At 58.3% G+C, this 27,741-nt stretch overlaps 1 protein-coding gene across 1 annotated transcript; it reads left to right on the forward strand.

Moving 5' to 3' along the window:
* Positions 1 to 3,354: 3,354 nt before the first annotated feature.
* Positions 3,355 to 27,397, forward strand: SEMA7A (semaphorin 7A (John Milton Hagen blood group)). Its single transcript, XM_061394841.1, has 14 exons — positions 3,355 to 3,580; positions 17,045 to 17,196; positions 18,019 to 18,060; positions 18,397 to 18,489; positions 18,705 to 18,789; positions 18,953 to 19,063; positions 19,854 to 19,993; positions 20,614 to 20,798; positions 21,683 to 21,791; positions 21,876 to 22,074; positions 24,650 to 24,777; positions 24,968 to 25,122; positions 25,314 to 25,375; positions 25,703 to 27,397. The coding sequence occupies exons 1-14, from the start codon at positions 3,409 to 3,411 to the stop codon at positions 26,062 to 26,064; spliced, it is 1,995 nt and encodes a 664-aa protein (XP_061250825.1). The 5' UTR covers positions 3,355 to 3,408; the 3' UTR covers positions 26,065 to 27,397.
* The last annotated feature ends 344 nt before the right edge of the window (positions 27,398 to 27,741 follow it).

Below are 27,741 nucleotides of genomic sequence, written 5' to 3' on the forward strand. Positions count from 1 at the left end.
TCTGAGTAAGGCCCTGAAAGGTCTTGCTCGGAAGGCTTCCAGGGCCTCTTGCGGCTTTGGAGCTCTGAACCTCACGTCTGTGTGTGTCCATTTCTCTGATTCTGCACGGGGTCTTCTTGGATTTGGCACTGGCTCCACAGGGAGAACTGCTTCAAGGTAGTTTCCTCCTAGACAGAAGCCTTCCTCATTTCTTTCTCCCAGCCTCCTCCCCTGACTCCCCCCAGGAGGAGCTGCAGGGAGATGGAAGGCAGGAGGAATGTGCCTCTGCCTCAGACATGTCAGCATCCACATCTGTTGCTTCCTCTGCTGGTCCATTTCCCATCATCACATCCCATGGCTGTGACCTTCCTTGGTCCAGGCCCAAAAGCCAGCCTTGGGCCCCAGTGAGGAAGGCAGGCTCCTGTCACCTGGACCATTCTGATTTGACTTCCCTTCATTACCATGCCAGACCCTGGCGCTCTGCTTTCCCCACCCTGGGTACCTCTTCCCCTTCATGCCCAGAGTCTAGCTGCACTCTCCCGCTAGAGTTACTGCCCCAAATCACTTGTATGGGCTCAGTTCTCACCTCCCCTGGCTGCCTGTTGCCAACCAGTTGTGGGCTGCCATCTGGTGCTGGCCCTTTGCCCCTAGGTTGGTTGGCCCGGGGTGTCCATTGGTGGTGAAGCAGGTGCTGAGATGAGCATGGAGGAGCCTAGCCAGAGGGGTCCCCCTTTGACAGGAGGTGGGACAGTCTTCAGCACTACCCCATCACCCCCACCCCAGCCTGGAAAGAAATTCCCTGGCACCTGCCCCAGTTTCCATCTGCTGCCGTATTGCTTGGGAGGCTGAGCCCAGCCCCTGACCTGCCCTCCTCTTGAGCACCCGGTAACCTGGGCCCTGTCCGGGTCCTTCTGAGGACTGTTTGGGTCCAGCCACACACCAGAGGCAGCTGCAGAAGGGTGGACTGCACTGAGAGCATTATGATAGAGAAGGTAGGGGTATGGGTCCCAGAGAGACTGCCTGAGCTGCCATCCCAGCCCTCCTCTAATGAGCTGTGTGACCTTGGGCACACCTCTTCCGCTCTCTGTACCCTGGTTTCCATGTTTGCAAAAGGAGCCCGATGATAATCAGATCAGATCAGATCAGTCGCTCAGTCGTGTCCGACTCTTTGCGACCCCATGAATCGCAGGACGCCAGGCCTGAATTCAAATGAGGCTATGAAACACGCACGGAACATGGTAACCTCAGCATGAGCTATTGCTATTGGAGTCAGACTACCTCGGTCACTAGCTTGGCTCCATCAGCTGAGTTTGGGCAGATCCCTCTCCCTCCCTGTGCCTCAGTTTCCTTCTCTAATATAGGGTTGTGTTCTCTCTCTCACTAAGGGAGAGAGCAGAGAATGTAGGACTGGCTGGGAGAATGTAGGTGGAAGTGGGTTGTGTTGTGAGTTGCTGTGCATGTGGGCAGTGTTATCATCAATTCTGAATTCTCAGTTCTTAAAGGCAGGGTAGGCAATTTCTTAATTTGCTTATCTTTGCAGAAAGGGCAGACACTGGGGCCATGCAGCTCAGCTGATGGGGCCCTGGGCTGGAAACAGAGTGTCAGTGTTGGAGGTCAGCCTGGACCAGGACATGCTGCTGGCTTCAGGGCCACAGGCTTGAGTATAGGACCGGGATGGGTGGGCTGTTCAGCTGTCCATGGCCTCCCTCTCTTTGGGGCTGTGTACCTCTGGGCATCATGAATCTGTTGGCCCTTCCCAGTGGGCCAGGAGCCTAGTTCTGCACTATCCCTGGAGGCATCTTGATTTCATCTTTTGGCCTGTTGGGGTGTCTTAGGGGCACTTAGGGAAGAAGGAGAGGATAACTGGAGACAAAATATGGAATGGTAAGGTGGAACTTCCTGGTGATAACCTTTTCCTGGGGCTGTAGGCTGGGCAGAGGGTTGGAGCTGGGGCTGGGCCAGGGCAGCCTGTTCCCTGTCTTTGGTGGTGCCTGTAGTGTGTGAAACAAGTCCAGCTAGGTGTGTGGGTCTTGGGGGCCCCAGGGCACCTCTGCTACTTCCTCCTCAACCTGTCTTCTCTGCAGGCAGTCCACCTGAGGACAGCCGGTCAGTAAGCAGTAGGTGGGGCTTCCCAGGTGGCGCTAGTGGTAAAAGAACCCGCCTGTCAATGCAGGAGACATAAGAGACTCAGGTTTGATCCTTAAGTCAGGAAGATCCCCTGGAGGACAGCATGGCAACCCACTCCAGTATTCTGGCCTGGAGAATCTCCATGGACAGAGGGGCCTGGTGGGCTACAGTCCATAGGGTTGCAAAGAGTCGGACACGACTGAAGCGACGTAGCACAGCGGAGCACAGCACAAGCACTGGGTAAGTGGATTTCCCATCCATGAGTAGATTGGGCTGAAGCAGAGGTGGAGGGTCAGGGTCCTGACTGGCTTGAGGGAGAGGAGACTCCTTTACAAAGGGCAGACGTGTGGCTCGGAAAAGATGAGCTGATGGCAGAGCTGCCTGGGCAGTTCAGATGACTGCAGAGGGATGTGGTCAGACCTGCAGGGGGTCACCACTGGGTTATCAGACAGCCTGCTCAGCTGAGCCCTGTGCATCCTGTGGACAGAGATCCCTTAAAGCTGACCTGACTTTGTTTCCCCAGCAGTGAGTCCTGGGCATGCAAGATGCTTCCCTCTCTTTCTACTTGGGGAAGGGGCCTTCTTAATTATATCCCCCTCCACTCACATGGAAATGAGTTTGGATTTTCTGAGCATACACCAGCTGGCTGGGGGGGAGGCAGCCCAGAAGGCTGCTGGCTGGGGAAGGGAGGAGAGGGGAGGGGAGGGAGCCAGGCCAAGATGAAAATTCCGTGTTCTCACAGCAGAGCAAGGATGGGGCTCTGAGTGCTCCCCACAGATTATTGACCCTCTGCACAAAACCCTTGCTTAAGGAAAAGCTTCTTGCTTCTGTTTATAGGCTCAGAGGAGCTGTGTCCACACTGGCCAGCCCGTCCTCTAAGAACCACAGCTTTCAAGGTCCAAACACTTAGCTGACCATTAGAGGTTGTCTGAGCCCTCAGGAGAGGTCCTCCCTGACTTCTAGGCTAGGCCAATCCCTTTATGGTGTTGGGGGAGCGACTCTAAGGCCCAGAGAGGGGACAGAACCTGGAGCTCATCACAGAAGACCATAAGTCTGTCTTGCTCGCTGCCCACCCGGGTTCTGCCTGCAGGTGGAGTTGCCCAGAAAGAGGTGGTGTAGGTTTCCCTGGGGCGTGGTGGGGAGGGGGGCACTTGCATCCCCCCCTTGGCTAGCCTAGAGACGAGGGGCGGGGGAGGGGCGGGGTGGGGTCAGGCGTTTGACTCCGCCTCCTCGCACTGGCTTCAGCTCTCGCTCGGGCGCTGGCTCAGTCTGGCTGCTCTCCGCCGTCGCTCCGCTCCGGGGATGACACCGCCTCCGTCCAGATGCACCGCCCTCGGCGCCCCGCGAGCCCGCGTTTCCAGCTCTCTGGCTCGGTCCAGGTTCCCGCTGTGGCTGCTGCTGCAGCTGGTCTGGACGGCCGCTGCCTCCCAAGGCCACTCGAAGAGCGGACCCCGCATCTCCGCTGTCTGGAAAGGTAGGTGGCGCCGCTTGAGCTGCGGGCGCGGGATCCAGTGCCGCGCGGGGCGGGTGCGGAGTGTGCGGCACCGGAGGGAGTGCGTGCGCGCGGCTCTGTGGGTCCCGGGCTGTCCCCGCCGGTAGCGTGTGGGTCCGGGTGAGTGTGTGAATGTGCGCGCGGCCACACCGGAGCTGGCTGTAACGCTGCGGCGAGCGAGCGGCGGGGGCCGGAGCCCAGCTAAGTCGCTCCAAGTCCGCCCGCAGCCGGGAGCTGCAGCGGCCGGGTGCAGGGGGACAAGAGGGCCCTCTTCTCGGCCCTAGGCACTTCCAGTCCTCCAGCGCCCGGGCCTCTGTGCGGGGGATCCTTTCTCCCGCCGGGCCCCCACCCGGCTCTATCTTCCAGAGCTGCGGGCTCTAGCTGCGTGCGGGGGAGCCAGTGGGGCCGGCAAGGGGGCGCGGACCCTTTGCCGCCGCCGCTGCGCTCGGGCTGCGGGAACAAAGACCCCGCTGCCTGCCCCCGCCCCCCGCCCCGGCCCCAAGCGCGGGCCGGGTAAAGGGGTGGGCACCCTGTGGAGAGCCCGGACGAGGTGCGGTGCGGAGGCTTTGGGCACCCGGGCGCTGCCTCTGCAGTGCTGGGACCAGCCGCTCCCCCCTTGTCCGCACGTGGCAGTTGTCACAGGGCTCGGCGCCAGCGTGGGGGCAGTGCCCGATGGGTGGGGCGCGGCCATTGGGACCCCCAGGTAGAGGATCTGGAGGAGGAGTGCAGCTTTTAGGCCCTCCTGGTTATGTGAACTTGGGGGACCGGAGTCTCCCCCAGTGGCGCCTCAGTTTAGACCACTGTACGTGGGTCGGAAAACCAGCTGGGTGGTTTGAGGGGTTTTCTGCCTCGAGGGGCTGAGCTCGCCTCCTCTGCAATGCACAAAAATGCTTCCCCACCCCCCTACCACTGGGCTCTGTCCCCATGTTCGGCGTCGGCGCGGCCCCCCTGCGGTGGTGGTGGACCGGCAGTGGGGGTTGGGGGGCTGGTAGATTTGGCCCCTCCGGGAGCTCTTTGATGCCTGAGGCGGTTTGCAGGGATTGCCAGAGCCTGAGCATTATCTGGGGCAGGTATTCTTAGCAGAGAGAGAGAGAAAAAAGAAAAACCCACTCCAAAAGCAAGTGGCCTGAACTGCTGCTGCAGTGGATGGAATGTGACTCGCCCAAGGTCACTGTGCATTGTGTGAGCTCACATTGCAGAAAGGGGGCTCTGATCTGGCAGGGACCAGAGCCTGTTCTGAGTTAGGAAGTGGAGAAAGATTTAGGCCGTTTCTTGGCCATGAAGTGGGTACTCTGGGGGCCAGCTCTGCTATCCAGACAAAGATATTCCTGGTGCAAGTGGAGTGGGGCATCTGGACCCCTGACTGTCCACTTAAGGTGGACACCAACATGCCCCTCAGTCATACCAGCTCCATCCTGGGCTCTCTCTTCCTTCTCAGCATCCTTGTCTTTCCTCAGTCTGCTTAGCTGTCTTGGACAGCACGGCATTTGTGCGCTTTGAAGGGGATGATGGCCACGTGTGAGTGTTCTAAAATCTCCCCCTTTCAGAGTGTTCTGAAATCTCCCCTTGTGCCAAACCCCTTGCCTTTGGTTCGCTTTTCCCCATCCCCCAGTCTTCCCAAGATACCCTTTCACACACATACTTAATGCACACCCACCTTTTAGCACTTAATGCTGCCTTCCCTTCTCGTCGGGCACTTAGTTCCCACCCTGAGGCTATTTAAAACTGATTTCTGTCCTCTTACCCACTTTCCAAAGTGCTCTCTCCGCTGCATGCAGTTCACTATTGTAGCCACAATGGCCATGCCCTCTTTTGGGTAATGCACTGTTGACCCCCAACTTGGGTCTGCCAGCCCCTCACCTTTCATGGCCAAGGGCAATCTGTGGTCTTCTTCGCTGGTGCCAGGCACCCCACAGGCCAGACAAACCCTGCCATCCACCTGTCCCCCAGGACCACCAGCTGGTAATGGTATGCCTAGCTGACAGCTGCCTCCTATTTCCCATGGAGTGACACATGGCAGTCGGACAGGAATGGGCTTGGGCAGGGCGAACCCAGGAGTAGGGTGAGAGGAGGACCCTCCCAGCCTTGCTGGAGGCCTAGGTCCCTGTATACCAGTGGGGTGAAGGAATGGGGACGGCGGCCTCCAGGAATGACTAGACCAAGGATAATGGTGGTTCTGGAGCTGCTTTTCCGTGAGGCCTAAACTGGGGTTTTAATTATAAGCCAGGACAAGTGTGAGGACTGGAATAAATATAGAGGGATCTTTCTCTGTCATTTATTTTCTGCCACTTGAACCCCCAAGTCCTAGGGGATGATTAGATAAGGGAGTTCTGGGAAGGTCCCGGCCAGCTCTTGTCAGGGGGGTTGATGCCTCTCCAGTCTGATAAAGGTTGGCCCAGAGCAGCTCTGGACAGAGCAAGCGATGTGCTAGTACTGACCTGCCAGTTGCCCTTGAGCTCTGTACTTGTCTCTGACCCTCAGAGCTTGTCAGGGCTCTGGAGTTTTTCCCCCTAGAGCTGTCACTGAGACAGGGGCCAGTCAAGGGTGTGACTTTGTGGACCTGACCTCCCTGCAGCAGGAGCTGGTGGGGAGTGGTTTGCAGGTGAAGGCAGGAGGTGGGCATGCTTGTGTACCCCTCTCTTATTCCATCCCTGGTCGAAGGAGATGGAGAAGACCCAGAAGACCCTGATCTCCAAGGTCAGAGGTGAGCCAGCTTGTCCACAGCAAGAAACAGAGCGCAGTCTCCACTTATCCAGCTGGTTCTGCCATCTCCCTTGTCCAGTTAAAAAACAGGATGTTATTGTTGACTTGGCAGCTGCTGGGGGAGCCATTATGGGGCCACTCCCCAGGGTGGGGGGTTGTTGTCACCTCCTTTAGGGGATGAGGTCACAGCTGGGGCTCCCCAAGCATCACCATTTCCAGTGGAAATCCTTGCCCCCTTGGGGACTCAGATGTATTCATCACCTTCAAGGTGAACTCCCCTTGCAGAACAGGGCTGGGGTAGGGGGGACAAGTCCCAGGAGGAAGGGGAGTTTCTAAGCTGGGAGAAATGCTTGGTGATGTCACCGGGAGTTTCCTGCTAGCTCTGTGGTCCCCCTTTCTTGAAAAATGAAGATTCTAAGAGTAGGCTGGGATGTAAGAGATCTGGCACTGGCCCAAGATGACCATGATGAGGGAGAAAGAGATGGGAAGTTGGAAGCCTGGTTTTGGACCCAGCTCTGATGATTTTCTGTGTGTCTCTGGGCAAGTGCTTGACTTTTTCTGAGCCTCAGTTTCCTCAAATTTCCAAAGCAGGTATTGTTTAGTCGCTAAATCGTGTCTGACTCTTTAGCGACCCTGTGATCTGTAACCCGCCAGGCTGCTCTGTCCGTGGGATTTCCCAAGCAAGAATACTGGAGTGGGTTGCCGTACCCTCCTCCAGGGGATCTTCCATGACTCAGGGATTGAACCTGCATCTCCTGCATTGCAGGTGGATTCTTTACCGCTGAGCCATTAGGGAAGCCCAAAGCAGATGTAGGAAGGAGCTGGTGGTTCAGTGATAAAAGAATCCACCTGCAATGCAGGAGATGAAGGTTCAGTCCCTGGGTCATGGAAGATCTCCTGGGGGAGGGCATGGCAACCCACCCAATACTCTTGGCTGGAAAATCCCATGGCAGAGAGCCTGGCGGACAACAGTCCATAGAGTTGCAAAGAGTTGGATATGACTGAAGCGACTGAGCACATCCTTGTCAGAACACTAATCCCTTGCCTTTCTGGGGCAGGTGGAGGCTGTAGTGGTTTCTTCAAACCCAAGCAGTGAGGAGAAACCAAAACCTGGGAAGTCAGGGGAACTCCTTTAGTTTTCTGTTCTTTCCTATCATTTTCTCTCATAAGTTGATGGCTGATCAGCTGGAGGAAATGGCTCATTTGGTTTGTAACTCCTGGGGTGAGCATAGTAATTCAGTATTTTTGGCATTTATCATTTGCTGGGGCCAACCTTGTGCTGGTCCTGGGCCTAGGGAACCAGGGATGAGAAACTAGATGAGTGCATAGGCTTCTCTGTGTAGATGAGGAGACAAATAGGCAAGTCAAGCTGCAGTTACAATGCAGCGTGTCAGGGCCTGTCACAGAGGGCAGCTGTGGGGGTCAAGGAGGTACCTAATCCAGTCTGCACAATCAGAGAAGGCTTCCTGGAAGAGGTGATAGCTCAGGATGGTACGTGGAATAGGAGCCAGCTTGAGAGGGGAGGGACAGGAGGAAGTACCCAGGTATGACAGGATTTCAGACCCCAGAACTTGCAACTAGGATGAAGGAGAGGCAAGGAGCTGTGTGGAGGAACATTGAGTCAGCCTGGCCTAGGGGCTCCAGGAGGGTTTCTTGTAGGAGGGGATGTCTGATGGCCTTCCACAGCTAGCCCAGCAGTAGGAAGAAAGGACCATGGTGGGCAGAGAAGACCTCCCTGTGTCGTAGCTCCCTGATGGGAAGCTGGGGCAGGGTCCAGGGACCCCAGAGCTTTCCTGCTGGCTCCTGACCACAGGTGCTTTCCGGGTGAGGAGGCCCAGTCCTCAGCAGAGATGCTTCACGGGCTGAGGGGCTCGCCCAGCGTCAGCCAGGCCCTGCTGGTGTGGGAGGTGCAGATGGCCTTCCTCTGCCCAGCTTCCACTTCCAGGAACCTTCACCTCCTTCTCGGGGGTGGATCACTACCCAGGCTGGGCGCGTGGGAGAAGCAGGGAGAGCAGGACGCCCTTCTTTGAGGAAGGCTGGGTCAGGACCCCTGATGTGCAGGTGGGAAGCCGAGACTCAGCCTCTGGGGTGGGACCCAGTGGCCCTCAAGGGGCAGTGGTAGAGTGGGTGGCCCCCGAGTTTTCAGAGCAGACCCCAGCTGACGTCCTATCCTCCACCCCCGGTGCCACTGCCGGGCAGTCTAGCTGTCACAAGGGGCTGACAGCACTTCCTCTGCTCTAGTTGACAGCTCTGGTTCCTCCTTTCTTGGTTTCCTTTTTTGGCCAGTCCTGGCTGCCCCGGAAGCCACCTCTCTCCAAGGGTGGGGGAGGAAGGGGGTCCTCCTGGAGCAGGGACTGTGGTCCCCAGATGTCAGAGGACTTGGGCTTCTCCCTTTCGTAGCCAGCGCAGGCTGTGAGGGACTGTTTCATCCATCCCTTTCTTGTTCCCGATGGTCAGTCAGCCTCCAAGCCCTTTATTGCACCCCAACCCCACCTTGGCCACAGATCTTCCCTCAGCATTCCCCACTCCCCATGCTCTCCTGCCTCAAGGCCATTGCCCTGCTGCTTGTTGCCCTGCTGGTCATTCCTCCAAGCTCCCAACTCAACCCCCTCCTTCTTTCTGTTGGTTCGATCTCACTTCCTCCAAGGAGCCTTCTTGGATGACTAACTCATGCAGCCTGATGTCAGAAAACAAACGTCAGAGGTCAACTGGGCTAACCACTCATTCCACAGATGGGGAAACTGAGGCCAGAGAAGCCAGGACTGGCCCAGCATCACCCAGTGAGATGGGCAGAGCCGGGACCAGGGCAGTGTCTTCCTCCCAAGACTGTCCTTGGCCTCAGCTCTTGGCCTCCTTCCACTTGTCTGTCTGTCTTCATGCTATGGCTCCCCAACCCCATTTCCAGTTCAGCTGGACCCAGACTCTCCCTGCCCCAGGGCTATCTGCTCCTGGGAGCCTTAGCAGCTTGACCTCCTCCCTTCAGGACCTTGGATTTGGGCCAGCTCCACGCACTCTTCTGGTCTTTTCCTCGGGGCAGCTGGGCCTCAGGTCCTGGGAGCAGGTTGATCTGTGTCACGGTATGGACTAATCGGGGTTTAACCGTCACGGCAGCCGGGGATTAGGCTGAGGCTGCCGCATGTCCGCACCCCTTCTGTCAGTCAGGGGTGGGGCTCTAACCCAGCACCCCTGGGGGCGGCCTGCACGAAGGGGGGCAGCTAGTCCCCGCTCTGTGCCTAGGTCTGTGTTCCGTCTCTTTTCCGGTGAGGGCAGAGGAGAGGTTCTGGGTTTGTCCTTGGAGGGCCTGCTGGTACCTGGAGAGGTGGGCCTGCAGCCTGTGACTAGAGAGGGCACCTGGGGAGGTCAGGAGCCTGGTGCAGCCAAGGACTGGGACAGGAAGTGAGAGCAGGAAGGGTCAGTGTGGGGTGGTGCAACCAGGGACGACTGCCTGGTGGAGGAGGAAGAGCCAGGCTAGACAGAGAAGCAGGGACGTGGAGTGGAGCAGAATGTGGCATAGATTGCTGCTTGTATCCTTGTCTTCTGGGCCCGGGGCTCTTTGCCAGCCTAGTGAGGGAGTAAGGTACCCTGTCGATGGCCCAGGAGCCTGTCCTAAGGTGTCTCCGAGTCTGACCTTGGGGTTTGGCCTACCCTAGTCCTGCTGCTTTTTAACGTCCTCAGCTGCCCACACTTGCCCGTCCTGACCTTGGATTGGCCCCGGGGACTGGGCTTCACCTTCAGGACCCCACAGTCCAGGTGAAATTCCACCAAACAGTGTGATCTGAGAGAAGATGGTGTGTGCCAGATGGTGTATAGCACAAGGTCAGAGGCAGGACGGAACTGTGAGGCCTGGAGCAGTCTGGGACACTTCCTGAAGCCAGCGGGCGGGAGAGGGGGATTGAGGCTACATCTTCAAGCCCAGGTAAGACCGTGAGCACAGGGAGAAGGGGAAAGGCGGTCGGGAAGGGAGAGCACAAGCGAAGGGATAGAAGTGGGAGGCGGAGAGGAGCAGAGACGGGTGGGCCTTGACTGCCCAGCAGAGGAGTTGGGCCCTGCCGCAACAGGCAGTTGGGACCCGTGGTGGGTTCTTGAGTTGGGAGGTAGAAGCAGTGTTTTGTTTTGTTTTTTTAACCAGTGCAGTTTGGGCGGGAGCCTGGCTGGTTGGATGGTAAAGAAGGGTCTCTGAGCACACCCTCCCTTCGCTATAGCCTGCCCACACTGCACTGTGCTATTCTGGGCAGAGATCATGGGATGCTTGTGTACTGGTCAGCATGCAGTGCGGCACACACGCCCAGGTCCCTAGTCCCTGCCTCCCTCAGGCCTGCACACCCACGCTCGCTTACACACACTCTCTTTAGGGCATCGTGGAGAGAGGTCAGGCATTCATCGGGCAAGTAGCCTCTGACCCGATTCCACCCTCTCTGGTCCTCAGTCTCCTCATTTGTATGAGAGAGGCTGACCTAGAAGCTTCCAAGGGCTCACCTATGGAGCCCAGTGTTATAAACACAGATTTCAGACTCAGTCTGCCTGAGTGTCAGCCTCCACACCACCAGTGAGCTGGGTGATCTTGGGCAAGTTACTCAACTTCTCTGTGTCTGGCTGCCGTCATCTGTAGAACGTACAGGGCATAATAAAAGAAACTGCCTTCGAAGAGGTCAGTGATGATTGAATGAGTTAATACATCTGACACTCGAGTACTGCCTGGCACTTAGTAAATTTTGTGAAACAGTTAGGTGGGGGTATCATTGTTGTCTGTGTCATCTCCCCCTTTGGCATTTCTGATTGCTGATGAATGCAGCCCTGGCAGCCTGGCCCCTGCCAGCTCTCCCTAACTGCCCATGCTGGCTGGCTGCCCTTGCTCTCTGACCCCTCCCTCCTTCCCCTCTGGCCTAGGCTAAGGCTGAGCTAAGGAACCTTCTGTTTCTCAAGGCCCCCTGTCCTGCCTGCCTCCTCCCATTTGGGGTGGTTTAGCCATCCTTTGCCCTCTCCCTGATCCCTACTCTGGCCCTGGGCCCAAGGGCAGGCCCAGGGCCTCTGCCTATCCTCTCCTTTGAAAGAGCCACCACCTGACTTCAGCTTCACTCTGGGGCTTTTAGAACCTGTTGAGCTGAAGAACCGGTGGAATCCAGGCAGAATCTGGACAGGACGTGGCTTCCCGCCTTCCCTGGGCTTGGAGCCTCCTCCCCTGTCTGGCTGGGCCTCTGTGCTAGCCTTCCCTGAGCCCCCAAATCTACTTGGTTCAGCCCTGCCCCCAGCACACACTCAGTGTATTCTCCACACTGCTCCTTACCTTCAAGTCTTTGCCCCAGCTGGTCTCTCCAGCAGGCCAAGCCTTCTGGTCCTTCGAGAACAGTGGTGCAGTGCAGAGAGCACACGGCCCTTGGTGGCGTGGAAGGCCCTTAGTTTTCCTGTCTGTAAAATGGGCATGCAGGTGCTCTCCTGCCTTCTTTGCAGGGTGATTGGGGGGATTTGGTGAGCTAGTTGGTGGAGGCAGATGAGGATGTGGTTTCATTGCTGCCTGCGCCTTCAGAAAGCCGTCTCTGACTTATCCAGTACTCACAACCCCACGCTTTCCCCCAAATGCCCCCAAGCTTAACCCCGAGTGTTTTGTTCCAAGAGTCACTGCTGCTGCTGCTGCTGCTAAGTCACGGTGGGTCATAAAGCCTAGACCTTAGCGAGTACCAGCCCCTCCAATCCACTGAGGAGGAAGCCACACTCAGGAAGGCCCAGTCCCTGGTCAGGTCACGGCCACCCAGCCACCTGGCTGCCACAGGGAGCACAGAGAGAACCTGGGCTGAGTCCGTACGTGAGGTATGCTTCCCTGCCACCCACGGCTGACCTTGGTGGGTGGGAAGATCCTCCCCTGTGGCTCAGCACACAACTCACTGTTCCCATGGTTGATAAAGTGAGGCACCCCTCCCATGACCCTGAGTACCGCCTCAGGGGTGCCACCTGCCCCAGCACACCAACTCTGTGGCAGCTGTCTGGAGCCCTGCCTTGCCGAGTGTCGGCAGCACCCCAATAGCACAACCCTTCCTTAGCACAGGCCCATGCCATCCCATAAACTGGGCTTCTGGATACAAGGAGTGGCTTCCCGGGCCCTCTTCCCTGCCACTCTGCGAGAGGCAACGATGATGAGACATTTGTTCCTTTGCCCCTCACCTCTTTCAGTGGAAAGTTTCTGTCATTCAGAGTCCTACCTGAAAGGATGGTGGGTGGGCGATCCCTCTAGTTACCAGGTCAGTGACTTTTCCCTTGGCCAGCAAGGGAATGTTGGGTAGAGAGCAGGAGATGACACAGGGCGGCCGAGAGAAGGGAATGGACGGCTTTTGAAGATCAGGATGCTCTCACAAAGTCCAGGCTGTGGTCCTGGGCTGGAGCAGGGCGATGAGCTCCAGAAACCTGAGCGGCTGCCTGGCCCTGCTCTGTCCCCCTTGTTCTGTGTCCTGGGCCAGTGGCACCGTCTCTCTGGCCCCCGGGCCCCTCAGCTCAGCCACTGTTCCCTTCCCTTCTCCTTGACCTGTGGGCTTCCACAGGATGGCGAGCCTGAGGGCTAATTCCTGGGCCCTGTGTGGGCCTTCCCTCTTCTTCCTCTGGCGAGGGTATCAGGTGGGTCTGGTGATCCAGGGTGGGGCCCGACTATGGGAGGAGGCTCCTGACAGCTGTGGTTGGGCCTCCAGTCAGAGGGTGGCCTGGCTCCTGCCCTGTGCCCGGGCCTCCCTGGCTGCCTGCTGAAGGCACTCCCTGCTGGATACCGCATTCCTGCCATTCTCGGAGCCCGCCCCATGCCTTCTCTCAAAGGGCTCCTTGAGGTTAGCATTCAAGGCCTGTCGGGTCAGTGGGTCAGCTTGGAAGGCTGTCCTTGTCCAGACCGACTGTGGGCCCTTCCCTTGTTGCTCCTCCCTTCGCAGATAATGCCACTGCCCCCCGTCCTAGCGACCACTCCCCCTCCCCTGAGCAGCCCTCTTTCACGGGCAGTGAGGATGCGGGGACGGTGAGGACCAGAGGGTGACAGCACCCAGGGCTGATGAGGAAGAATGATGCTCCAGCAGGCAGCCCCGCTTTAGGAAAACCCCCTCCACAGAAGGTCACACTTGTCCCAGACAGTCGGTTGCTGGTATTGTGCTGGGAGGGTGGGGGCCACCAGAGGGGTCAGGTCTGATTGGTTCCCACAGGATCTGAGCCCCAGGGATGGCCTGGCTGGGGGCCTGATGGGGGAGGGCTGCCCCCCTGACACCCAGCCATCTTCTTGACCCTCATTTCTATCTGGTGCTGGGCCTAGTGAGGAAGGTGGGGGCTCAGGGGGCCACGGAGTCTAGCTGGGTACTGGGCAGCCTGAGTGTGCCCTTTCTTGGTCCAGAAGGAGCCAGGATTGGCAAAGAATCACATGGGGGTAGGGGGCTTGTGCCTGGCTTGCCTCTGGGGCCATGCCTATCCCGTGTGTCCCTAGCCCTCTCCCCTGCCTGAACCCCTGGTTATTCTGGGAGCTTTTAGCTACCACTTAGTCAGCCACTAATGCGTCAGGCTGGGGAGTGAGGGGGGAGACACGGTGCCAGACGGTGCTCCTTTTAGACTTCCAGGATAGGAAGTGGGGAGGGGGGGCGTGGTGCTGGTCAGACAGGGCGACCTGGGGTGGGGGGGACGCTGGAGGAGAGGAGGCTCTTTGGATCCTGGCCCTGCTCATTGGAAAGAGAAGGCAGCTCCGGAGACTGAAGGGCGCGGGTTGGTGTACCTTGCTCCCCTGCCTTGCCCTTCCCCATCACCACCTGGGGGCCTCAGCTCCCCCTCCCCATTCTCCTCTCTTTAGTCTCTCTACCCACCACACAGCTTCCCCACCTTTGCTCAGGCTGTTTCCACTGCCTAGAATTCTCTTGCTGCCTGTTTCTGACCCATCTAGCATAGGTCTGTCTGCCTTCTCCATCCTTTTGGATTCCTAAGGAAGCAAGAAGACATATTTAGGGATGCAAAACTGAATCTCTTTAGGAGCAGGCCCCGGCCTTGCTCAACCCCTGCTGGAGTGGAGCCTTGAATGCCACCCCCTCCCCTCTTGGTGCCAAGGGGCCACAGATCCTGGCCTCCAAGACTTGGTGCTGCCTTCACTTCCAGGCAGCCCTCCTGCCCCTGAGCCCCCCAGCCCCCGCTCCTGTGACCTGAACAAAGCTTCCTTTCATGTATTCATCGAGCTGCTGCCGCTCAGACACTTCCCCTGCACAATCAGGCCCTTTGAGGGCCTCAGGCAGTGCGGGAGCCGGGCTGGGTAGGGAAAGAGCCAAGGCCTCGTCCTGGGGCCTAGCTGGTGCCATCTCCCCCATACACATCACCAGGCGCAGAGCTGGGAGGGGCAGGGGCCTCGGGGTCAAGGGAGGCAATGCTCCTGGGCTCCTGTTTCTTCCCTAAGATGAGGTAAGCAGTTCCTGCCTCCCTCTCACTCCCGACCCCGACAGCTACAGCCAGCATTTGAGCGCAGCGGGGCTCACGCTTGCAGATCTGTGCAGGGCTGTCCTGTCATGCTATACCCAGCAGCACCCCCATACACATCCAGCAGCCCCTCAGCCTCCATGCAGCCCTCACCCTCCCTGTGTGTTCTCAGCGATACCTTGTGAGCAGCCCGGGGTCTGTACCAGTTTTGCTTGAGCGCCATGGAGACTTGCTTTGGTGTGGCTGTTTCACTCCTCCACCTGGGTTCCAGGGTAGGGCCGGGCCTCCCTGCAGAGCTTGCTCTCCAGGGCCAGGCCACGGCTGTCCCATCAGACTAGACCGCCCAGGCTGTTTCCCATCAGACTAGTCTCTTCCTCACTTGCATGGCCCTGTGACCCCAGACACAGGCTCCCTCGGGGCCCCTCCTGTGCCCCTTCCTCCACGACTAGGGCTGAGCATTGGCTGTGCAGACCCCTCCTCTGAGGCCGTGAGCTGAGGTGACTGTTTGGAGGTGGCCAGTGTGACCTGAGCCTGGGGCTCCTCCCTTTTGGCCTCTGGAAGGCCTCAGATCTCAGGTTCCAGTCCCGTGCCTTCAGGCCCAGACAGGTAGCTTTTTCTGGCCGCCTGGCCGTCTCGGGGAGTAGGTGGGGAGCCGGGGCTACAGACTGTCTCGATTCCGGGTTAGGCTGCAGGGCTGGTGGTGGCTGCTCAGGCTGCGGGAGAAAGGGGAGCCGGAGCCAGGGCGCTGAGTCAGGAAAACCTTGTGTCTCTCCCCAGCCCTCTAACACTCTAATTTTATCCCAGCTGCTGGGGAAGGGGAGCCTGCCAGCCCTGGGTGAGCCCTCACCAGGTGAACCCAAGGGCCGTGAGCTCAGCGTTTCTCTGTGGCCCGCAGTGCTGGCGTCTTCGTGAACATTCCTGTCTACCGACACTCAGTCTGAATGAGCCAGAATCTCCTGCCTCCAATGCGACCTTGAGCTAGAGTGTCCCTGAAGGCCCTTGGTTCTGGCCTCTATACAGTGAGCTGGGCCACAGCTGAGGTGGAGTCTGAGAATAGCCCACTTGCCCCTGTGACCTGGCCATGCAAGAATGTATCTTAAGGAAAGGGAGTGAGAATGGAGAGGGTGGGCATTGCAGGGTGGATAGGGCGCTCTGTCCCTGCTGAATGCAGAATCAGGAGGAATGGCTCAAATGGCACCGAGAGGGACTGAGGGTAAAGTCAAGGACAGGGCAGTTCTTTTCTGTCTGGGCTGAGGGTGTCCTGCTTGGGTGTCACTGCCTGCTGCCCTTGAGTTTGCTGCAGCTGAATAAACAGTGATCAGGCTGAGGGCACGGGCTGGTCGGAGGTGGGATGATGCTAGTTATGGCTGATTGCTGGGGGCGCCGCCACAGGCTGTCCCATTCCTGTAATTTAGCCCTGCAACCAGGACGACCTCAGCGATGTCACCGGAGATGAGACATCTTCTCCCCGGAGGCAGTGGCTGCAGAAGGTTTCTTTTTCGGGCAAAACTGTCCCAATCAGCCCTTCTACTTAAAGGCCCAGGCTATGCTCCGTGAAGGGCCCCCATCCCAGAGTTGCGGGGAAGTAGGGGCTGGTCATCCCCCCGGGAGTGAGCTGGCATCCTTGTGAAACCAGGCCAGGGCAGTCCAGGGCAGAGTCCAGCTTTGGGGCAGAAGCTCTGGTCCCTGGCCTGCTACTGCCCATGTGAGTTTGGGCTGCCCCTCTCTGGACCTTTGTATTTCCATCTCTAAAATGGGAGGAACTGGACATTAAGATTCCTTTCTGGCTCTTGATCCTTACTGACCTGCTCACTCAGGGGATAGGGTAGGTTGGAAAGGGTCAGAGAGGGCCTCCTGAAGGAGGGGAGAGGGTTCTGAGCAAAGTGATTCCTGCGAGCCTGAACTGTCCATGGGGTTCTTAGAAGCCTTACTACCTGAGGGAGGTGGAGGTGACTGCTTGCTCTGTCCTAGGCAGCAGAGAGCCTCAGAGCAGAGTTGGGGGACCTCCTTTCCAAGCCCAGCCCTCTTGGGAGCAGCAGAGTGTGTGTGTGGGGGGGTGGGGTGGGGGGGGTCGGTTCTCCCCAGGGGTCCTTAAATTCTGTCCTGACTCTGAGGTCACACATATTGTAGGGTAGGGGCCTTGGCTTTGGGGTGAGGTCAGCTGGTTGCCAGCCCCTACCAGAGGGCTCCTCTCATTTCTTGCTCACAGCTCTGAGTCCAGTGTCTCCATAGCCAGCTCCAAGCCCTCGTAGCTCGGTGGACGCGGTGTGCGTGGAGGGCAGGCCGGGATCTTGCAGCCTCAACATTTTCTGCCTATTGTCTTTTCCTTAGGCCGTGCAGGGCAGGACCATGTGGACTTCGGCTCAACTGAGCCACACACGGTGCTTTTCCACGAGCCAGGCAGCTCCTCCGTGTGGGTGGGCGGACGCAACAGAGTCTATATCTTTGACTTCTTCAAGGGCAGGAACGCCTCCGTGCGCACGGTGAGCCTGGACCCTCTCCTGCCCGCTTCTCTTTCTTCCTTCCCCATCTTCTTTTGATTGACTGATTGGTTGATTGTTTTGGCTGAGCTGGGTTTTCCTTGCTGCGTGCAGGGTTTCTCTCATTGAGGCAAGTGGGAGCTGCTCTTTGTGGCGGAACGCGGGCTTCTCCTTGCAGCGGCTTCCCTTGTTTCGGAGCACGGGCTCTAGGGCATGGGCTCGGTAGTTGTGACACACGGGCACACAAAATTAGTTGCTCTGTGGCATGTGGGGTCTTCCCAGACCAGAGATCGAACCTGTGTCCCCTGCATTGGCCTGTGGATTCTTAACCGCTGAACCACCAGGAAGTCCCTTTCCCCATCTTATCTCCTCTCTGGCCTTGGTGAGAGGCCTCAGGGAATCCAGGGGAGCTGGCATGTCTTCCAGAACTGGTCAGCCCCCTATAAGCACATAAGTGCTTACCACCATAAGTGGTGTCTGGGGAAAGGCTCCGTGAAAGTGGTCCTGACTGGCCTGGGTGCTGGAGTGATGTAGAGACAGGCATGGAACTAACAGGCCTGGCCGGGTGGGGAGCGCTGACTAGGGAGGCCTAGCAGAAAGCCGGCCTCCCAAACCCTGTGACCCTGTCTTGTGAGATTTCTGGGCTGGCCCGTGGCTCTGGGTATCAGGCTCAGTAGCCTGTGTGTTCTTGGGTAAATCACTCCCCTTCTTGAAGCCTTAATTGCTCATCTGTCAAACGAGCCCATCCTGAGAATGCATGGAAAGCAGTTGGGGGCATCTTGCCCCTGGCAGGTGGACTCACATCCCCCCTCCCTGTTCCCCCAGGTGAACATTGGCTCCACCAAGGGGTCCTGCCGGGACAAGCAGGTGAGTGTGGAAAAGGGAGTGCAGAGAGCAGGCTGGGCCCCTTGGAAAAGTCCCTAAGAGTCTGAGGAAGGAGGCCTGGCTGTGTCTTGGGAGCTGCAGTCCGGGAGGAGAGAGGCAGCCCTGTCCTAGGGTTCCTGGCCTGAGCAGGAGACACTCCTTCCCTAAACCTGTCCTCTGTTTTTAGGGGGGTGGGAGTCAACTGCACCCACTCGGGCTCTCCTTAGAGATACCTCCTGGGCTTAGATTTCTGAAGCCTTCTTTCCCAAGACTGAGGGTCCTAGTGCTAGGCCTGCCAGGGCCTCCGACCAACTTCTTGCCTTCTGCCTTTCCTGGCAGGACTGTGGGAACTACATCACACTCCTGGAGAAGCAGAACGAAGGGCTGCTGGCCTGTGGCACCAATGCTCGGCGCCCCAGCTGCTGGATCCTGGTGAGGAGGCCCCTCCCTGTGTGCCTGGTCAGCTCACCCTTGTCTGGGTGGGCTTCTGCCCCTCAAGGTGGGAGGAGGAGGGGGAGCGCTCTGAGGCTGGTCTCGTCTTGTACAGAGTTCCTGGGAGGATGGGGACCCTGGCTGAGCAGCTGGCACCCATGGGAGGCAATGACTATGGGACCACGTGGCATTCTGACCCTCTTGGTCTCCCTCAGGTGAACGACTCTGTGGAGTTTCTTGGGGAGAGGAAAGGTTATGCACCCTTCAGCCCGGATGAGAACTCCCTGGTTCTGTTTGATGGTAGGGCCATTTGACGGTAGGGCCGTGGCTGGAGCATGCGGGTGCCCTGAGGGCAGCTGTGCTGGGCTGGGGGAGGGTGGTCAGCTCTGTGCCTGGTCCAGGCCCCATGGAGGGGCTTCCAAGAGCTGCGTGCGCTTATCTGTGGCCCTCCCACTGTGCCCAGGGGACGAGGTGTACTCTACCATCCGGAAGCAGGAGTATAATGGGAAGATCCCTAGGTTCCGCCGCATCAAGGGTGAGATCGAGCTGTACACCAGTGACACCGTCATGCAGAGTGAGTCAGACTCCCACTGCGCTGGGCGGGCGGGCCGACGAGGGTGTGTGAACGCTCAGGGGTCCTCATGCTTCTCTCAGGGGTCCTCATGCTTCTCGGGAGGCTCCCTGAGGGCCACTCCCACTGCGCTGGGCGGGCCGACGAGGGTGTGTGAACGCTCAGGGGTCCTCATGCTTCTCGGGAGGCTCCCTGAGGGCCACTCCCACTGCGCTGGGCGGGCCAACGAGGCTGTGTGAACGCTCAGGAGTCCTCATGTTTCTGGGGAGTCTCCCTGAGGGCCACTGGGGCCACAGGCCATCAGGAAAATGGGAGCTGGGTGCAGCCCTGAGACAAGAGAGCCAAGGAGGTGGGCCTGGCCAGGAGCAGGGGATAGCAGAGGTGAAGATGTGGGGGCAGAATGGGCCTGACACCCTCTGGAGACAAATCAGAGGAAGCCCCAGACCCAGTGCGGGGTCCCCGGGAGCCACAGCGTGTCCTTCTGCTGAGCTCATGTGGAGCCGCACCCACTCCCTCTTCTGCCAATTAGGCAGAGGTGACATAGAGGGCCCCAGGGACTCCTCCCGGTCCCTAGGCATGAAGTCATTGCTCCTGGGCCAATGACATCTTTGTAGGAGAGGGCAAAACAGGTGAGGGGTGGGGGTGCAGAGTCTCGGCCCCCTTGGGGTGTTGGACCTGGCATTCTGAAGTTTATTCCTGCTGTGATTGGACGTGGGTTTGTTTATGCAGACTCGGAGGCTGGGTCCTCTGAGAGGCTCCCGGCCTCAAACCCGTTCATGTCTGTCCCCGGCAGACCCACAGTTCATCAAGGCCACCATCGTGCACCAAGACCAGGCCTATGATGACAAGATCTACTACTTCTTCCGAGAGGACAACCCTGACAAGAATCCCGAGGCCCCGCTCAACGTGTCCCGAGTGGCCCAGCTGTGCAGGGTGAGCCAGAGCAGGGTGGGCAAGCGAGTGTGTCTGTGCCTGAACAGGAGTGAGTGAGTGTGTGAGTGCCTGTGTGTGTGCAAGTGTGCGAGGGAGTCTGTGGGACTGTGGGAGGAAGAGGGTGTGCACAGGCGGGTCGGTGCATCTGTGAATGGGTAGTGATGGTTGGGATCATGTGCATGTGTGAGGGTGTGCACAGGTGTGTATTCATGGAGAGTGTGTACGGGCATATGCATGGGAACAAGAGTGTGTTGACGTTGTGTGTGTCACCTGTGTGAAGATGCTGAGTTGTGTAGGACTGTGCCATGTGTGTGAGTGTGAATGTATAAGAGTGGGCAGACGTGTGTCTGAGCTAGTGTGCTCGGTGGGGACCTGACCCCCGCACCCTGCAGGTCCCCACTGTGGGCCCTGTGCCCTGGGTCAGCCAGGCCCGCCACCTGGAGCCTGGCCTGAGTTGTGGGGTGGCCCAGCCTTGCCCCTTGGCAGGTCCTGGCCCCTTGCAGGGCCTCTTTTCCTCCTCAGAAGCCTGGGTGCTGGCCTTCCCGGCATCAGGTGCCCCGGGTGTATGGGGTAGCCCAGGCAGGTGCTGAGGGACCTCCCCCTCCTCTCCTCCCTTCCAGGGGGACCAGGGTGGTGAGAGTTCACTGTCAGTCTCCAAGTGGAACACCTTCCTGAAAGCCATGCTGGTGTGCAGTGACGCCACCACCAATAAGAACTTCAACCGGCTCCAGGACGTCTTCCTGCTCCCCGACCCTAACGGCCAGTGGAAGGACACTAGGGTCTATGGCGTCTTCTCCAACCCCTGGTGAGTGGCCTTGTCCCGGGGCTAGGCTGGTGAGTGTCCAGTGGGGGTCACAGCACTTGGGGCCTGCCAAGGGGATGGCTGATGTGGCAAGCGCAGGGATTCCAGGCTCAAGGGACGAGGCTGTTGCTGGGCCTGGGTTGGGCGGACGCAGTGCTCAGGGGGATGTGTATGCTGGTGCGTTTGTGAGTCTGTATAGATGGCTGTGTGCACACGTGCCGTATGCATGCTCATGGCTACTGGGCCTGTGTGTCCTCCAGCTGTGTACGCAGAGTGGCTGCTGGGCCCTGGGAAAAGGCTCCTGAGGCCTCTCAGGGTGCTGGGTGCTATCACACCTGCTCAGGCATTGCCTGTGCCTGATAATTCACACCTCTTAATCACTCTCATTGATTGAAAACAAGACAGGCCTAAGTGCAGGGTGTGTGTTGGGAGGGTGGGGGCAGGGTAGGGAAACCAAGACCCTGTTCTGGGGCTCCCGTGTGCATGGACCCAGCGGGCTGGGAGGAGGACGGGGTTCTGGCCTCTGTGGCCATTAGCATCCCAAGGATGCGCGTGTTGGGATTTCTCCTGCCCTGGGCTTGACCTCTGAACTCAGTGATTCCGTGACAGAATACAGGTTGTGGTTTTATATTGCAAAAGAGAGAAATTAGGCTGAACTTCCGTCCCTCCCTCTTTCTGTCCTGCCTCTCTCCTTCCTTCAGTGGTATTTGCTAACACTCAGGCACTGGCCTTGGCCTCCAGGAAAGTCCCTGCTGTCACAGAGCTCGAAGGCCAGGTGGCTTGGTCGCAAGGCTATAGTTATACTCCATCTGGTGCGGGGCTGGCCTGAGTGAGTGGAGGTGGGCGGTCCTGGGCCTCCCACTGAGGTGGTCTCTATGTCCCCCCAGGAACTACTCGGCTGTCTGTGTGTACTCCCTCGGTGACATTGACAAGGTCTTCTGCACTTCCTCACTCAAGGGCTACCACTCGAACCTCCCCAACCCACGGCCTGGCAAGGTGAGCAGTGACACCCGCCATGGCCCAGGCCGCGACCCCATCTCCCAGCCACCCCACTGATCTGGACCTGTTCTCCTCGCCCAGTGCCTCCCAGACCGGCAGCCGATACCCACAGAGACCTTCCAGGTGGCCGACAGTCACCCTGAGGTGGTGCAGAGGGTGGAGCCCATGGGGCCTCTGAAGGCACCACTGTTCCACTCTAAGTACCACTACCAGAAAGTGGTTGTCCACCGCATGCACGCCAGCAATGGGGAGACCTTCCACGTGCTTTACCTAACCACAGGTAAGGGGCTACCCGGGACCCCCTCTCCAGTCTGCTTGGTTAAAATGAGTATAAAGAGTAATGTCATTAACATCTGGTTGGATAGTTATACCTGGAAGGGAGAACTGAGTGGCTAAGATCTGTCAGGAGTTAATATGTGTAGCTGTGAAAGAGTCAATCAGTGAGGGCTTCCTGGAGGAGGTGGGGCAGAGGGAGGAGGGCATCGAAGGCTGGAAGGTACTCGGATTCAGAGGCAGAAATGTGGTGAGTGTGAGCAAAGCTGGGTGTAGCTTGGTCCAGCACCCTGACTCCTGAGGATGGTAGGAAGAGATGTGGAAAGTCAGGTGGGAGGGCCTGGTCCCAGGTGTCCTATGGGCCTCTGCTAGGCAGAGTGAGGAAATTGGCTCCTCTTGCTGTCTTTGAGATTATGCAAGTAAGAGGAACCATCTGCTGTGGGATGCAAAGCGTTTCGTGAGATGTGAGGAAGGGCCTCCTGACGGCAGCGCCTTTGCAGGGTCTTGCGGAGGACTGCTGGGCCACCTCCTCTTCCCTAGAGGGGGTCCCTCTGGGAGTGGGGTCTGGCTGGCCCCAGAAGCAGAATAGAACGTTCTGAAAGATGAGCCTGCATCCCAGAAGATCATTGGCCGTGAAGAAAACAGCCCTGAGGTGGCTTTAGAGCAACTTCCTGGTCCCAGACTGTGGGCGAAGATGCCCTGGGAGCAATAGGCCTTCCTTGGGACTGGGTAGTGGTGCCATCAGAAAAGCAGTGTCTCCCCCAGTGCCTAACACCTCTGGGGTCATGTAGTCTAGGCCTCAGGCAGCCCCCTCAATTGCACATACCGCCCCATGTGACTTCCAGCTGTTGCTTCACCTTGGGGTTTTCTCAGGGTCATGGTGTTCTCATTGGTGTTTTGACTCTTAGGAGTCTTGGGGAGAGTAATTTCCCGTTCACAGGCTTGGCTTCTGAGTTGTGAGATCCACCACCCCTTGACTCCTCCATTCATCCTGGCTCCACCCACTGAGCCCTGTCCTTGCTCTGCTCTAGCAGCGGATGGCCCGGCTATTGTGACCCGCCAGCAGGATAGAGCACTGGGGTGTAGGCGGGGTGACATTGTAAGACTGGGAGCAGGAGCCAGGACAAGGCAGGCTGGTCCTGGGCTGAGGCAGCTGTAGGCTCCCTTTCTGCAGACCTGGAAGCCGATGCACTTGAGTGATGAGGGCATTTGTCTCGGTTCTCCCTTAGGGCCATCAGAGAGATACCGTTTTGGAGTTTGCAGCATGAAGGCTTGGGGCTGGATGGGAGATAGGACTTTCTGAGCCTTCTGCAGAGAATGGGAGGCTCTTACAGCTGGAAGAAGCTATGGGAGGTTGTCACCGGGCTGTGGAGGAGGTGAAGGGCAGTGTGGGTGTGAAGGTAGTGCGTGGGCTGGAAGTCTGTCAGGCCAAGGGAGCCAGGGACCACATCCCAGAACCCGCAGAGGGGGGATCGTGGACACTTAGAGGTAATGTCCCCGGCAGGCAGTCATCTGATCATCTGACTGCTTTTTTGGGGCAAGTGATGCCCTGGGAAATTTGGACGGAGGGAAAGGGAGGTAGGCTATTATAGAAACTGGGACAGCCGGGGAGGTAGGATTGGGAGGACTCAGGGGTCAGGATGCCCGTTAGTCCCCGACAGGAATGAATGGAGAGAGCTCTGGGCTCTGAGGCAGGCAGCCTAGTAGATGACCTTGGGATCCCCTATGTGGAACCTAAGGTCCTTTTTAAGTCTAAGATTTTAGAAAAATAAAAAAATCCCCTAAGACTGCATATGCAGTATGGAATCCTGGAATGGATCCTGAAACAGACAAAGGACATTAGCGGAAAAACCCGTGAAATCCCAATAAAGTCTGTAGTCGACTTAATCATAACAAACCAGTGTCAACTGCTCGGCTGTGACAAACCCCACAGTCATACAAGATGCTAACCTTCGGGGAGACTGGGCGAAGGGTATATGGGAACTCTGGACTGTCTTTGTGACTTTTCAGTACATCTGAAATTATTCCAAAATAAAAGGTTTATTTTAAAGAAAGCACATATGAAAAAGTCCAGGAAACAGAAGAGGTTGGAAGGGTCTGGTTCTGCCTGCTCTGGGTTCCAGTCACCAGTTGCGTGACCTTGAGCAAGTTGCTTGGTCTTTGTGACCTCATTTCCCTTCCTTTGAAGTGGGGATGGTGATACCTGCCTCCCAGGGGAGTGGGGGGTTAAGTGAAGTACTGTAACTGATGCGTATAGCTGGAGGCTTGGCAGTGCTTGGGCACGTGGGGCTGCTGTTTCCCTTCTTCGTGCTCCGGCTTCCCCTTGCAGCCTTGGGGAGCCCAGAGCCTCCTGGGATGGCCTCCCTGGCCCAGTCTTGGAAACTTCCTGTGATATCTTTGGGCCCTTAAGACCCTCCCCAGTCATGCTGTCCTCTCCCCACCCCACCCCAGTCCTCTGACTCTCACCTTGACTTAAATAGCTCTGCCCACCTGTGTCTTTCCTGGTCAGCTCAGCCCAGGGGGAGGCTGCCTGGCTCTGCGGTGGGGCTCCCGCCTGCTGACCCTCTGGTCTTCACCCACAGACAAGGGCACCATCCACAAGGTGCTGGAGCCGGGGGAGCGGGAGCACGGCCTTGTCTTCAACATCCTGGAGATCCAGCCCTTCCGCCGCGCGGCTGCTATCCAGGCCATGTCACTGGACGCTGACCGGGTGAGCCTCCCCACCCTCAACCCGCCCTGTGGGGCCAGTGTGACCTGAGGACAGAGCCCCTCTGTGTGTGACTCGCATGTCCTTTTCAGGGTCTCTGGGCCCCTGGGCCTGCCAGGCAACTGGACCTCAGCCCGGGGGCTTAGAACTCAGTTGGGGTCCCTGACCTGAGTGGTCATTTTTTTCCTTCCAGCGGAAACTGTATGTGAACTCCCAGTGGGAGGTGAGCCAGGTACCCCTGGACCTGTGTGAACTCTACACTGGGGGCTGTCATGGCTGCCTCATGGCCCGCGACCCCTACTGCGGCTGGTACCAGGACCGCTGTGTCTCCATCTACAGCTCCCAAGAGTATGTTGGCTGGGCCCCCTGCTCCTAGGAGAAAGTGGACACAGCAGTGGTGCTTGATGGGCGGCGTCCCTTCTGGCCAGACCCTCCTCCGGGTGGGCACCACTGCTGTTACTGGTCGGGGGTGAGAACAGGGAAGGGGCTGAGCCTGTGGCCTCCTGTTTTCTTAACCTCTCTCTTCCTTCCAACTCCAGGCCAGTGCTGCAGTCCATCAGTCCAGTCGACCCCCACAAGGGGTGCCCCAACCCGAAGCCAGGTACCTATCTGGCCCAGCTCAGAGGCTGCAGTCCAGTGCGGGTGGTACATTCATGCCCCAGTGGCCCTGTCCGAGGGAGGCCAGGTCTGGTCCTGGGGGCTCCAGACAGATGGGGCAGGACAGTCCTGTGGAAGGAGCCCCCTTGGTGTGGGGGTTCTACAAGGAGTCGGGTGAGGGAGGCAGGGGAGAGTAAGGAGGAGAAGGGGGGCTAGTTTCCCCGTGTTCATTTAGAAGCCTTGGCCTTGTAGCCCTATCAGTGTGGGAGGACACAGCCTGCCCTGGGAGCCCTCAGCCGCTCCTCACGGCTCCCTCCCCCTCGCTCCCCAGAGCAGGCCCCGCTGCAGAAGGTTTCCCTGGCCCAGAACTCCCGCTACTACCTGAGCTGCCCCATGGAGTCTCGCCATGCCACCTACTCCTGGCGCCACGAGAACAGTGTGGAGCAGAGCTGTGAGCCCGGCCACCAGAGCCCCAACTGCATCCTGTTCATCGAGAACCTCACGGACCTCCATTATGGCCACTACTACTGCGAGGCCCAGGAGGACTCCTACCTCCGCGAAGCTCAGCACTGGGAGCTGCTGCGCGAGGACAGCGCCATGACCTCACAACTGCTGGGCCACGCCTGCACCCTGGCCACCAGCCTCTGGCTGGGTGTCCTGCCCACGCTCATTCTTGGCCTGCTGGTCCATTAGAGCCTCACGGGGCCGGGTGTGCTGCAGGCTTCTGCAGCCCTGAGGCACTAGAAAAGTCTCACACCCAGAACTGGCTGGGCCCAGGAGCTCCTTGTCCACCACTTCTTCCCAGGGGGACTGCGTAAACCTGACGGGGGACACCGGGCCTGCAGATGGCCAGCCGCAGGCGGCTGTTGGGCCCCCGTGGGGCGAGGGTGTTGAGGGCCACAGAACGCAGGCTGTGACTCTAAAGCTGGGGCCTTGATGACCCAAGACTATCTTTTGGAGATTATTTTTCAAAAACTCCTCCTCAAACTGATGAAATGCAGTGATGCTCTTGGCCTAAGAACCTGTGGACCAGAGAGTGGGGTTTGAAAAGATGAATGGGGGACCCCATCTCTGGACCTTAGGGCTGAGGCCCGAGTCCTTCTGGACTCGCTAGACCCAGATCGCCCCCTCGTTCTCCCTCCTGCAAGGACTCGGGGAGGCTAGTGTTCCTGCAGGCCCAGGGCTGCCCTCTGTGACCTCCTCGCCAGACCTGGGTCTCTCTAGGCAGCTGCGTTGCATGTTTATTGAAGGATGTTTGCTTTCCGGACGGAAGGACGGAAAAAGCTCTATTTTTATGTTAGGCTTCTTTCATGTATAGCTACTTCTGACTGCATCCGTATGAAATACCAAAACTACATGCGGGGTAGGGTGGGGAGGGAGGGGCTGGGGGAGGGATGGGTCATGGGGGGTGGGGGGGGCCTCGGTCTACGGCTCCTGGGAATGGGATGAGAGTCCAGGGATGGGCATGGGTTTGAAGAGAGAAGCATGAGCTGGCTCTGCCCTGGGAGCCCAGTCTGAAGGGGACATTTGTCCATGCCCCCGGTCGGGGTGGTTGTGGGAGGGGGTGGGATGAGGGAGATGGGGGAGAATGAAGGAGAAAACTGAGCCCTAGGTTCACCGTGTTCATTTCAAAGGAGGAGCCAGGTCCTCAGGGGGAGGTTTCTAGGACTCTGCCCTTGGCATTGGGGGTTGGGGGGCGGGGGGGTCCCCTCCCCTCCCCTCAGCCCCCTTCCCCAAGGGCTGTGCTTCCATGCTCCTAGCCTCCCACCTTCAGCTCAGGACATGTTATAACTTAGGCTAAACTGTGAATTCCTGTAGGGACGGCCTGGGCCAAGCTCTCCAGGTGGGTGGCTCTGCCCCCAGCCCTGTCCATGGATTTCAGCAGAGAGCTGGGCCCTTCTCTGGCTGTGTCTGGCCAGCCTGGGGCAGGGCCTGGGGCTGGTGGCCTTCCAGCTTCGGCCCCTGCATCTCTTCTCAATGCACTTTAATAATGTAACATATTACTAATAAACAAGCTATTTATTTACCTGTGCCTGCTCCTTGCCTTCCACGCCATTCTGGTCAGGGGGTAAGGATGGGGGTTCCTGTTCATGACTCAGCACCTTCTGCCCCTGTAAGCCTCACCCCTTCTCCCAAGAGCCTTGGAGCTGAAGGGCTCCTGGTTAGGGCGAGGCAGGAGTGAGATCTAAATCCACAGCTTTCCAGCACTGCTCTGCCTGTCAGGCAAAGACCTGGAGCCCAGACACTCCTGCACCTGACCTTTCCTCACCTCAGGAGCCAGCGTTTCCCCTTCCCAGCCTCCACCCCCTGACCACTTCCCTGGGGAGGCCTGGCCATGCTAGAAACAGCCTCTGGCCTCTCTGCCTTCAA

This window comes from Bos javanicus, chromosome 21 (assembly GCF_032452875.1).
Source record: "Bos javanicus breed banteng chromosome 21, ARS-OSU_banteng_1.0, whole genome shotgun sequence".
Lineage (NCBI taxonomy): Eukaryota > Metazoa > Chordata > Mammalia > Artiodactyla > Bovidae > Bos > Bos javanicus.

What these genes read in the sequence shown, in the direction of transcription:
- SEMA7A (XM_061394841.1), top strand. Translation starts at nt 3,409, where the DNA reads ATGACACCGCCTCCGTCCAGATGCACCGCCCTCGGCGCCCCGCGAGCC. An exon ending in GAGTGGCCCAGCTGTGCAGG is followed by an intron (nt 19,994 to 20,613) that starts GTGAGCCAGAGC and finishes CCTCCCTTCCAG; the next exon opens with GGGGACCAGGGTGGTGAGAG. An exon ending in CCAACCCACGGCCTGGCAAG is followed by an intron (nt 21,792 to 21,875) that starts GTGAGCAGTGAC and finishes CTCCTCGCCCAG; the next exon opens with TGCCTCCCAGACCGGCAGCC.